Source organism: Ctenocephalides felis, unplaced genomic scaffold (assembly GCF_003426905.1).
Source record: "Ctenocephalides felis isolate EL2017-DRISC unplaced genomic scaffold, ASM342690v1 CF-g0.4_SCAFFOLD_01886, whole genome shotgun sequence".
NCBI classification, from domain to species: Eukaryota; Metazoa; Arthropoda; class Insecta; order Siphonaptera; family Pulicidae; genus Ctenocephalides; species Ctenocephalides felis.
The window spans coordinates 47237767-47251635 of NW_020538040.1; the positions used below are offsets into that span (position 1 = coordinate 47237767).

At 29.5% G+C, this 13869-nt stretch overlaps 1 protein-coding gene across 1 annotated transcript; it reads right to left on the reverse strand.

Moving 5' to 3' along the window:
• Positions 1-11442: 11442 nt before the first annotated feature.
• Positions 11443-12888, reverse strand: LOC113375021 (protein disulfide-isomerase-like). Its single transcript, XM_026614975.1, has one exon. The coding sequence runs from the start codon at positions 12886-12888 to the stop codon at positions 11443-11445; it is 1446 nt and encodes a 481-aa protein (XP_026470760.1).
• Between the last annotated feature and the right edge of the window lie 981 nt (positions 12889-13869).

The following is a 13869-nucleotide window of genomic DNA, read 5'->3' on the forward strand; positions in this document are numbered from 1 at the left end:
AACAATTCTTTTGTAGGTAATGTAATGTCTAAAACCAAAAGTAAATAAGATAGATAAAGGGTACGGTAGTGACAGTTGTTAAAATAGCTAAACAGTGCCGATTTTGAGATATGGTTCAAAGGAAGAAGAAAGAAGTATGTTTGTTCGAACAAGTTTACATATTGCATTGAGTCAGCGCCCTACATTGACATTATCTGTAGAACGCATTGCTTTTGAAAAGTAAAAAGTTTTTTTTTGTTCGATTTCTTATATAATAAGAAAGTTCTTAAGAAAGTAAGTTGATCATTATTAGTAATTCCCAGCAATTTGTTTTGTTTTGTGTGATAATTATATGCGTTGTCATGTTTTTCTTGTCTTTTCCAAATGAAATTTAAATGAAAAGAAAAATATAACTTAACTAATTATATTGCAAAATACGAAAGAGAAAATAGAAAAAGTCAATGCAAGAAAATCAGATTTCACAAAAGTTTCTTGTTTAAAAAATGATGTTCTGTTATCGATTGTTATATTATATTCATAAGCTTTGTTTATATGATTATGCTGTGTTGTATTATAAAGGTCGTTATAAACCATTTTGGTGTTTATAACTATTGTTTTATTATAACTGGCGTAATGATCGCAAGATCCACAGCCATGTAAAATAAATAAAAAAACTATTGTTTTTTAATCTATTTTTATGCCTGTCACAACCGTCCTGGGTGTGTGGACGATTGTATTATTCTTATATGGTTTGGTTTTATGCTTATCCATCGGATTTAACGACAGTATTTCAGTATTTATGCGTAGACAAATGTTTAGGTTACCATTTAATTTACTTTTCTTTCAGCTTTGGGTAAATTGAAGTGGTAAACCAACAAAATTATTGCTAATCAAGAAAAAGTGGCACAACCGTACTTAGTCTTTGGGATCGTTCAAGCATTACGTAAGCAGATTTATTACAATTATTTATGGTGCAAAACTAACAAGTAAACAAAAATAAATCAAGAATGTTTTATTGAAGATTGCTATTTCGTGGATGCTAGTTATGAAGTAAATTATATATATGAGCACATAGATCAATTACCACATAATCCACCGCGATGTGTACCCATAACTTCACCTCCATACTTTACTCCTATAATTACATATCCTTCAGCGTTTGACACGTCACGTCGTATACATCAAGTAGCGAAGCACTATTAACTTAGACCCGATTTCCAGCCTCGTTTTGTCTGAACGGTTCCTTCCTTTATCACTTCTCGAACAGTGACCTACTAGCACGCATACTCCCTTTTGCCTCTGCTTATGTATATTGAGAAGGGACAAAACTATGCGTTGAAGTTGCGTATCTATACAAGCGCCCGCTATCCACCCATCAGCACTTACGCGCTTCAATAGGCCTAGTCGCCGCTGATGTTGCCCTGGTTTTAATGGAAGAGCTGGGCGACATTTTTTCTCAAATTATTCAGACATGTTTTTCAATTAAACAACTTGTCAGCATTCTCTGCTAAATATAATTATTTTTATAGATTGCAGAATAAAAATAAAAAAAAATAAAAAAAAAAAAAATTTTTTTCAATAATTATTGTTTATTGATTTGCTATTCTTTAGTATCCTTTATCATTTCAGTTTAGATGTGTGTGTATTTGTGCCTCTTCGGCACTGGAGAAGTTTGCTTCTTGCGCTTTCCAAAAAATTAATAAGATTTATATTTTATTCTATTGAAAATTGCTAGAAAGTGCATTTGTATGAAAAGTTACAAAACTTGTCCGGATGAAAAATGCCCCTCATACTTCACTGAAGACGAACGGAGATTTTTCGTATCAAAAGATATGTAAAATGAGTAAACCAGATGTCAGGCATTTAAATTTGAAATATCATATATATATATATATATATATATATATATATATATATATATATATATATATATATGCTTAATTATGCGTTATTAGTATAATTATCTAGACAACACTTGATTATTGTATTCATACATGTTCTTTCGTAAGTTTCGTAGGTGGGTGCAATTTTTCATATTATGTTTTTTGCCAATTAAGCATCTACTAAATAATTTAACAAAAAATGCTAAAAAGTATGAACGTTACTATGTATGAGAACCGCTTACACCTTTGGACGACATTTCAAAGGCTGAAAGAAAAGTGAATTAAATGGTAACCTAAACATTTGTTTACGTATAAATACTGAAATACTGTCCCTAAATACGATGGATTAGTCATAAAATTAAATCATATAAGAATGATACACTCGTTTCAAACACCCAGGACGGTTGTGACAGGCATAAAAATTGATTGAAAAACAATAGCTATAAACACGAAAATGATGTATAACGACCTTTATTTTCACATAGGTCATGGTTACTTTAATAGATAATTCAGTTAAAAATGTATCAAGGAAACTTAATGTATCAAAGCAAAACCAAATTCCTGAAAAAACACTTTTTATATTACGTATATCTGGCTGGCTTAGCTCATATAGAACTTCTCAGCGTCAGACACACATATGGTTGACATGGCAATTATCGTGTTAAATATTTAAAAGCTATTTGGTACATTGCGACTAATTTGTTTTAAGATAGTCGTGTCTTAGTTAAAAAGTCGTCAATATTTTTTTGAATATATTAGAATTCAACAGTATAATTTCAGTCGTTTCTTTATCATTTCATTATTTCGTGATCGCTCACTTTTATTTACTAAATTAGGCTTACATTATCTACATTGTTTTATATTTCAGATGCACATCTATAGTATTTAATTTTACTTTGAATTTCTAAATTGCATATAGAAATATGTATTTTATTGATAAAGTTTCATAGTGTCAAATTAGTATTTTGTCTATAAATCTTATTGTTGACATTCATTTTGAAAATAATCAACCTGTAGGTTTAATGAATTATTATTTTTTGTATAAAATTGTTCAAAAAATTACAAATTTAATTGACATGCGAGACAATGTTCTGCACTGTAGAGATATACTCCTGCAATTGCCTTTTTTGCGGATGAAACTGATAAAGTGCTACAAGTGTACATTTAGGGTATGGCTCTGTTTGGATCAAAAATATGGACACTATGAAAAACTGGCATAAACGATCTCGAAAGTTTTGCTATATGGTGAAGATAAAATTGACTGAAATGACAAATGATTGATATTGAAGAATGGAGAAGATAGAATTGACCGACATGATAACAGATGAAGAAGCACTGCATTTGAAGAGGAAACAACTTGTAATTGTATATGATAGCGAAAAGCAAATTAAATTTTGGACATTTATTGCAAAAAGAAAACTTTTTGCATGAAATGATCGAATTTCAAACTATAATGACTGAAAGGATGACAACAAAAAATGCAGGCGATGCGAGTGGAGCAAATGCAGAGAATTGAAAGTTGGGGCAAAGGTTTTAGAAGTAAAAAAAATATGTATAAACAAAACAGGAAAGGAGGCAGAAATTAGAGGGGGTGCTCTCAGAACAAGGGTCTAACTTCAAGCAGAGCGCCAATAATAGTAAAACTAGTACATGGTTTTACATAGCTATGTGTAATAAAATTATTCGTTACAATGTTACTCCAAGTGTTTCATTCTATTATTCATTATTTGTATAGCTGTTATGTGCATTATTGCATTACTGAAGAGCACGAGAATAATACGCGTATTACAAAACGGGATATTCCTCAATGCTATTGTGCTTATCCGTTTACCATTTATATCCTGTATTGATTTGAATGCAAGTTTATGAAAAAAATATTTGTCTTATACATTGTCATTTTCTAGAATTACGTGGGATGAAGGAAAAAAATGATTCATCGACGTGTCTTATGATGCAATCAAATGCGGATTCATTTTATCCTTACGAATACCATACCTGAATCCCATTATTTCGATTTAAACCGAATATCGGCACAATGCGCGGCTTACCGCTAATATCCAGCGGTCCCTTTGAGAAAATATACAGACGCCCTTTCGCATAGCGTTTTCGGTTTTGTGTGCTTAGAGGGATCTGCCTCGTATCTCGCAACAACGTCACCTGAGCTGCGCGGGACCCGTTTCGAAATTTTGATAAGCTTTGTGAAGAATATAATAAAATAATTGTTTGTCTCGATCGTTATGTGCGCAAACATGGTATTTTACTTAGGGAAATTATTCTTGGCGAGTTTCGACTAAAGTGGTACATTTTTCTGATTTAATTCTTCGGCATCATTATGATTGAACGTTTTCAGCTTTTTCTAATCATATTTACATAAGGCAAAATGTTAAATAAGAATTTTTTCAACATTTTCAAGAAATTTTGGTGTTTTCTATAACTCTACAACTGCCACTAACGGTTTTTGAAATAATTTTTGGAGGATAATGAGTCACTTATTATTACAAGAAAAATCCTAACTCTGTATTGGAAGTGTTTTATATGCAGATCTTACAACTGTTACATTTTCGTAAAAACATTTAATTATAAAATATCTTTCATTCACTGACTTATACGTCAAAACGTATAAATATTTAAAGATATTTTACAATCCCCTTCATTTAGTTGATGTTATGCCATCCAAGTATCCATACATTTCAATTACAAAATTAATTAAACATAACATGCACACACATAATATATAGATAGATCAAAAATATGTTTTTAATTGAAAATAAGTCCATTTCGGGCACTGCGGTGTGAAACGACAATGGGAAATATCTCACACTATTCTTCTCTGAACCGAGTTAGAGTTTAACTCAGCTCAAGGACTTGCCCTAAGCAGTACTACCCATTATATATACCGTGATCTGAGTTAAACTTCAACTCTATTGAGGGAAAAATATTGTGAGAAATATTCTATTGCCCTGTCACATCGTAATGCCCGAATTTTGCAATTTTCAATTTTTTTTTTATTCTTAAATTTTACTAACAATAAGTATAAAATCTATAATATAATTAAATAATTAATAATTGTATTGAATTAATAACCTTATTTACGATTTATTTTAACATTTTACTGTGTCTTAAATTTATTAGATTGTATTAAAATTGATTATTATATTAATCTTTGGAATTTATAACAAAACCAACAAGCAATATTTGCTTTTCAAACATATTTAGATATTCGATTTTTTTACTTATCTAAAAATATTTACTAATCGACAAAGTAAAAGAAATGCGAAAACGTCTGTAATATTTAACTTTGCATTTTGAGATCGTTTTTGTACCAAAAGAGGATTTATTCACATTGTTTTTGCTTCATTTAAATAAGACTCAATCATTCATATAATCAGATCCAGAGGTCTTCATCGTTGGAAGTATATCTCCGTTTCGGTATCAAACTTTTCAAATATTCTGTCGGTGCTACTTATTTTGAAAGTTTTTACTTAAGTTTAATTTATTAAGAATAGAACTTTGAATTTTTATATAGAACTGCCTCTGAAGTATATACTACTTTTACCTTGGCGGGGATATGACAAGTGACTTTTTTTTTTAATGATCTACATACATCAAAATGAGAAGTTTAGTAGGTATGCAATAATATAAATAGTTTTTACATTGAAGTTTTTGTTTTATCAAATTATTAATTAATGTTACAGGCGATTTATTTATTGTATTGTTTTATATTATATGATATGAAATGATATATGTACATCTAGATATTGAAAATAGAGATTCATTGACGAACAAGGTTGTCTCATCAAAAATATATTCGAAACGTCAAACGCTGCCTTCATCTCGAAATATTTAAAAAAAAATTTCCGAAAAATTGAAAAATAGAAATTAATTATTTTTGTTTAATAACTGTATATAATATGATTTTCGATTGATGTTGCCTCATCTCGCAGCTACATCACAACGTCACATGTCAATTATCCCTAATTGATGTTTACTTGAATTAGTCCATTTTCTACGGATAACATTTTGCTCGTTGATAACGATCTCATCGTTTACTGATTTTCTTATACATTTTTTTCGTATTTGATTTTCTTTGCTAATTGCGGAAATGCTGAATTCCGTGTACGACTTATTCTGAATCTATTCTTTACACAATTAAGCTTGAAATATTTATGCTTTATACGAACATAATATAATTGTTTTTAAACTAATATTTCTGAATGTATGAATACATAATGATTGTCAATAATTCATATTTATTTATTTAGATATATTGATATATATAGAGAAGAGCGGGGTCTTAAAGGTCTGCGGGAGAAAAGGTTTAACATCCTATCTCCAAAACAAGTTAAATGAAGAATTTTTTAACTATATTGCATACGATGCTTTTTTAAAGTTGAAAGAAAATGTGTAAGTCCGACGATGTCACTATCATTAGATATCAGATAAACGGCCATGTATCAATATTCATAGAAAAAGTATTTTTGGTTTTGAGCTTTTTTTTATTTTATTCTGGATACCTGAATATTTATAAGGATATATTATGAGTTATATTCAATATTAGTTGTTATATATGTATAACCTTTATAAAAGCTTACATGTGGCTGGGGTAAAAAGGACCAACTGAACATTTACATTGGCAAAGGTGTAAACAAAAAGAAAGTAGTAAACAATGAAGTACATAAAGTTCAAAAGAGCAATTTCACACGATAGTAAATTATTTAATAGATATTCCAACTTTCCCGATAAATATTCCAGACGAAATACCTAAATTTAATCATGTTCGTTGTATGATAACCATTAATTTGTTAGTTTAATTTTGCGTGCGCAAATTTCCGGAGCAAGCAACACATGTCTGATATCTGATTTAAATATTTCTTTCTATGTTATTTATAAACATGCTGACTTCTCTATCTTTACTGAGTTTTATCACAATGTCTCTCAAATACTAATTGTAAGCGTTTCTTGTATTGATAACATTTTCGTTAAGTAAATTTTGTTCGAATTCATGTTCTTCGTGTAAATATACATAAACATCACAAAATATCATATCATGTCAAGTGTGTTTGTCGATGGCAGAACAAAAGCCACGTCGATCACCCAAAAACACTCGACTGAACGCTTCGAACTTGGCAGTGCTTGCGGTAGAATACTGTAAGGCTTGTGCCTTACATCACTTATCTACATCCTTTCTATCCTTGCTGCGTGTTCCACAAACAATCCCTCAAAAACCAGAAGAAATGTATGATATGGAACGCGTTTATCGAAAATACTCAGTCACTTTCTCCCAACTCGAAACTACCGAAATCTACTTTTTGCCGCTCAGACTAAATGGCGCGCCTCTCTGAACTTGTAAAGAAAGCGCTTGTGGAAATTAGGTTGAATAGGTAGGATATTTTAAAATATACTATGAACTGAGAAGTTTATTTTGAAAATGCGTTCACAATTCAGGACTATCTTTAACATTTTAGTAATCATTTTGGTTGCATTGTGACAGTCACAACATTTTTATATGGGAATATGTTTAAAGTTGTCTTTCTATAATCTACAAAAATAAATGAAACAAATTTTTTAAACAAGCAAAAAATCACATTTCTATAATAATGAATTAGCTGGGTGGTTTAATGAACTTACTCATATAGTTATGTTGGATATGTGTTATTTGTTGTGATATAATTGGTTTGGTTTTCACAATATAATTTTTGATTTGATTGTGCACAAACCTATATTATCAAATAATTAAAATTAAATATATTTTTACATTTCATATGTGCATTAGAGATGTTTCAATTTCTTTCAAATCAAACTTTTTTTTATATTAATCTGAATATAAATAAATATAACAAACACGATCGAGAGATAAAAGATTATCTATTCTTGAATACAAAAATTATCAGGAAGACCTACAAAGAAAATGTATAAAACAATCATTTTCGACTCTATGGAAAGTTTAAAGTTAAAATTAAAAGTTAAGTTACAAATAAAATAATTGATATTTGATTTGACTTTCGCTATGACTTTACCGCTACGCGAATGTTTTCCGCAGAAGGTTTCTGAACATTTTGGCATACCTCAGAAAAAATGGATGTGTGTGTGTGTTTTGTGTGTCCGCATTTTTTCGTTCACGTTTTCGGGCGCAGGGATCAACCGATTTGAATGGTTCAAAAAACTTTCGATTCCTATTGATAGGGAGATGTGCTGATTAGTTTTTGGCAAAAGCAGGTCCAGCAGTTACGGAGATAAAGAGCAAAGAGTGCAGAAAATAGAAATAGAATTTTTGAGAGAACGGAGTATCCGATATGAAAGATCTAAAAAACATTCAATTAGTAATGATTGGGAGAAGTGGTTATTAGTTTTTGGCAATGGCAGGCCCAGCCATTTTGAAGATTCAGAGTTAAATGTGCAAAAAATGGCAGTTTTTGAGAGAACTAAGCGTCCAATTTAAATGATTCAAAGAACTTTCAGCTTGTTTCAACAAAATAATTTATTTTGGAAAAAAAAATTGTTTCAAAATATTTTCTTATTCATTTTTTTTTCTTTTTTCAAAAAAAAATTTTTTTGTATATCGAAAATAAATCAGATTTTATTTTTAATTCTGACTAAAATTCTAATATACTTTAAACAAATAATTTCAACTTTGGAATTCAGTTTACATAATTCTTATAAACATTAGACATGTTACAATATTTATAATAATCTATTTGAAAATATTTAGAATTCCTCGAACATTTTGTTACGGTACGGGAAGTTCCAGCAATTTGCCTCGAGGCACGATGCCATACACCTTACTAGTTTAAATTTGGATTACAATATGTAGTATATGTATATATATTCAGAAATTATTTTGGTAAGTTAATGATGCCGATTAGAAGGCAATTTAGAAGATGTCTTTCCTATTATATTTCTAATCTACTTAATTAGTATTGTTTACTCCATTCTTATTATTGTAGTAATGTCTCGGAAAGCAAGTTTATTTTGGTGTCATGTTTTAGATCTTCATTCTCTTAATCATGTAAATCTATTGAATGTAAGATTGTTTTGTTACTAATTACTGATACCGGTTCCTTACTATTCAATGAGATAGTCTTATGGCGATCAAAATAACTTAGTGAATTTCATGAAAAATATAGAAAGCATGTTCAAAAATAGAAAAGAATGTCGTTCAGCTTCTTTTATCTGAATGTAAAGTGTCTACCGGCTCTGTGTCTAATAAGTAGCGGGCCCGCTGTCATAACTGTATTTGTTTTTTGTTTCGCATGTTTCTTTATGAGCGCCGTTATGTATGTATTGTTTTACGGTTCAGTAAATACGTCGCTACATTTATGACAATAAGAATGAGAAATCGTCCAAAGTTGCTCGTCGTCAATATGTGTCGAGCTTCCCCTGCTTGCCATGCCAAATCGTATCCGATGTGGTTTATTACAACCAACAGCATTAGAAAACGAGATACACGCATATAAATTATTATACATTCTTCCCTTAACTTATATTATTGTAGGTATCTATCTTATTCCAAATTTTTCTGGAATTGGTTAGTATAATGTTAATTATTATATGATAGATCAATCATTTTGATCTTGATATAAAATTATTAGTTAGACATTCTGTACTAGTGGAATTTTTTATAAATGTATTTTTAGAAATATATTTTATAAAGCAGGTTAGATCAAGGCACAAAGGTCAAATTTAACTTATATCGTGAAAACGAAACGATAAATAACAAATATCACACAAATAACTATATAACTAGATTCAGTATACCTCCCAGCTAATTCATCATTGTATAGATATGATTTTCTAGTTGTTTTTCAAAAATTTGTCGCCTGACCTTTTTTGCTTCATTTGCGAAATAAAATGAGGCAACCAGGGGGCAAACAGATTCAATGTCTTAGTATTAATTTTGAAGGAATTTTATAAAATAATAGCTACATTATATATAACCTTGATCTAGTATTACGTCAGGAATAATATCATCAGAGTTGGAATACCTATTTATTTAACTAATTTTATAGTAGGATAAATTGTAGTAATCACAAAAAAACTAAATTAAAATTTTAATAAATCTTTACTATTCAAAGGCTTTTTAATATTTTGGCATACCTTAGAAAAAAATGGATGTATGTGTGTGTGTGTTTGGATACAATTTTTTGTCGAGCACCGATTAACCGATTTGAATTATTCAAATACCATTCTATTCCTATCGCAAGGAAAATATGCTGATTATTTTTGGCAAAGAACAGGTTAATCTGTTTCGGAGATACGGAGCAAAGGCTGTAGAAAATAGAAATTAAGTTTTTGAGAAAGCAGAGAATCCGATTTGAATGAACCAAACACATGCAATTTGTAATGATGGGGAGACGTGATGATTAGTTTTTGGCTAAGATAAGTGGAGAACAGCTCCAAAGATATTAGGCTAAAAGTGCTTGTGTTGACAGTGTGAAGAAAGGACTAGTTTTTGAGGAATGCAAAAAAAATTTGATTTTGAAATTTCATTTTTAATTTTCAATTGCAGTCTTTAATTTCGAAAATATATATTTTTTTTAATATCCAAAATGGTATGGATTTTAATTTGAATTCTACCTAAAATTCACTTATATTAAGTATAAGAAATCGTTTTAACTTTGAAATTCAGGTTATATATTATTATAAATATGAGACAAGGTTTTTCATTTTAATTCCAATTGAATAAGTTTATTTACTTTTCATGTAAGCATATATAATAGTCGTCCTCGGATTCATAGGCTACAAGAGCTTTTGTCCGTAAAATACGAGTAATGAAAGTTATAGTATTTATAATAATCTATTTGACAATATTTAAAATTGCGCGAATATTTACTAAAAATACGGTACGGAAAATTTTCGATGTCATCCACAACTTGTTTATTTTTTATGTTTTTTTTTACCTCGGTCATGTGTAAGCTTTTATAAAGATTATATAATAAAATCTGTTGAAACTAACTTAAAAATAGCAATACATCTAATAAAACAATTCAAAAATATAAGGTCTTGTAAACTAAAGAACAGTGCTCACAACAAAAAACTAACAACAAAAGAAAATACTTCTGTTAAATATAATAGCAACGTCGTAAAAAATAAGTTGCTGGCTGATTATACATCTTTTTTCCTCCACTTACAAATATAGTTGAGAAAAATTTCTTATTTTATTTGTTTTTAAGATATCGGTGGTGGACTTTTTTACCCGCGGACTATTATTCCCGCTTTGTCTTATATTCCACTCTTAACATCCTTGCAAACAAACACATTTGTTCATAGATACCTTAGAATTAGAAATGTAAACTCTTATAAGGATATTTCCGGAATGTTGAATCCAACGCAATGAACTACTAACTACTCTATCTATAAACTTTAAAATAAATATAAATTCACAGCAATCTCAAAATAGGTCACTTTATTCATATACAAATGAAGAAATACAGATATGTTATTTGAATGTTTTGGTGTAAGGTAATTTTGTACAATAGAAAAAAAATGAAATGAAAATAGATACAGACACTAAAATGTTTGCATTTAAGAACTTTACGATTAATTTAAAAGGTAGTATTTCATTGCAAAACTTATCTTAAAGTTATAATTCATTTTTAAGTGACACATAATCAGATTTATCTATTTTTGGTGCCTCATCAGATGGTCCTTTGCCATATAAGCCGCTAGATTCAAGAAACTGAACAAATCCATTTAATGTTCGCTTCCCATTAAAATCAATTACCTTATTTTTTCCTTTGCTGCACAATTTGGGAGTTGGGAATGAAGTTGTTTTAGTATGTTTCATTTTATTTACAGTGGCATCCATTTTAGCAGTTACAACACTTTTAGAATCCTTATATTTTTTACTCAATTCATTATAAATAGGAGCAAGTTGTTTACAATGACGACACCATGGAGCATAGAATGGTACAAGAATATCTTTTCCCGAATTGAATGCTAATTCATCAAAATTTGAGCTGTCTAAAACTTTAACTGGACTCTTATAACAGTCTTCTGGAAGATCTTGTGATGTTAAATGTTGTTTCAATTTACCTTCAATAAAGCTTTCTACGAATTCTTTAATATTTTCTGTTGAATGATATGGTGCAGCTGGTTTGTACTCTGCCATATCTAGCTCAAGTATTCGCATAGCAGGTACGTCCTCTTTCTTCATGCCAAAATATTTCAAAATTCTTTGGTGATCTTCTATATCGACGTTGATTGTTACAAATAGTACTTGATCACGGAATTCTTTTGCAACCTTACGTGCTCTCTCAATAAAGCTGTTAAAATATGTACCTTTCTTTGACAGGAACAATAATAAATGGTTTTTATTGTCTTCACCTAAGATCTTTTGTGCAGTCTCGTGGTTGAATTCTATCAAAAGTGGCAATGATTGTGATTGAACGAATTTCTTAAGAGCCTCTTCTGAAGTTGCTTCACCTTCAAAAACAACTTCTTTTTTGTCAAATTTCTTAAAAAGATTGTCTGAATCGCATTTGGTTTCATAATTCTTATAAACTTCCTCATTGCTTGTGACACCAAATGGATAATTTTCAACAGAGTTAGCGGTTGACGAGAAAGCTTTGGCTTCAGCTGACTTACGATCCTTGAACAAATCAATGACAACAACTTGACTTTCTTCAACAAATGCTTTTGCCTCTTCAACAGATTCTAGTTCTTTAGCTGATGATCCAGTCTTCTTTTTCAACCAAGTAATCATGTCATCAGCTTGGCGTCGCCCTGTATAATCAATGTCACTTCCACTAGAGAAATTTTTTAAAGCTGAGTGTTTGCTAACACCATATTTCCCAGCCAAATCACCTTCTTCAGCGGCATCAACTTTGCCAACTTTGGTTTCCAATTTTTCATGTTCTAACAGTGTGGCCACTTTTGTGTATTCTAAAGCTAGTGCGTTGCAATGTACACACCATGGAGCATAATATTCAACAAATGCGAGAAAGTTGTTTTTACAAGTTCTGTCATTTTCATTATAATTTATGTGTAAGGTAAGGGCTACAACAATGAATATCGCTAATAAATGCATTTCATTTTACATTCCTCTTGAATCTCCTTCTAAATGTAAAAATAAATATATTATAAAATAAAGTGTGATTTGACTAGTATTTAAATAATAAAACTTTGTTTTGTCAGTTCGAGATCTGATTTAATTATTTTTGTTTTTTCAAACAAAATCTCAATAGTCAAAAAAAGATAAAGTAATTTAAAATAATCCATATCAAAAAAGTCAATATTGACAAAAAATGAAAATGGTTTTAAAAAAACTAAAATTTATGATATTTCCTATAAACTTATTTTTCAAAATAATTGATTTTTATTTTTAACTGTCAAATAAAATATTTATTTTATATTCATTTATATCGTGTAAAGTGAAGGTAATTTTTATTAAGATACCATGTTTTACTACAAACATTTATTTTTATGTTTTTATGTTTTATGTTTAGTAATTACCTAAAATGCTATTTCGATAGAAGAAAACCTATGATATTACATTTTTATACCTTATTCCATTTAATTTTAGCTTATTTCAATAGTTTACTAAAAGATTATTTTCTATTAATCTAGCTAGATGCTGCAAGCGATTCATTTATATTGTAATTATAAGTACATAGTGCAATACTGTGTACTAATATATTATTCTCCGAATTATTTTTTATATTATAAGATTTTTAATTTATTGGATTTTACTATGGGATTTTAAAATAATACTTCGGATCACTACTTACAGCATGAAATCTTTCTTTTATTTTTAATACACTAAAAAAGGACGTGGTTCCAAGTTTACCAATTTTTAATATATAGAAATTTGTCACATTTGTCAAATCTTTTTTATTAAATATTTTGGTTATTCAGATGTTTTCGATATTTTTTCATACTTTCTATGGTTTGTAACATTGCAACTACTGTTCGCAACTTATATTTTATATATGCATATGCATATATATAGGAACCCTAGTAGAAACGAATCGTGGCGCAATATTGTACTTTTTATGGGCTCTATATTGTT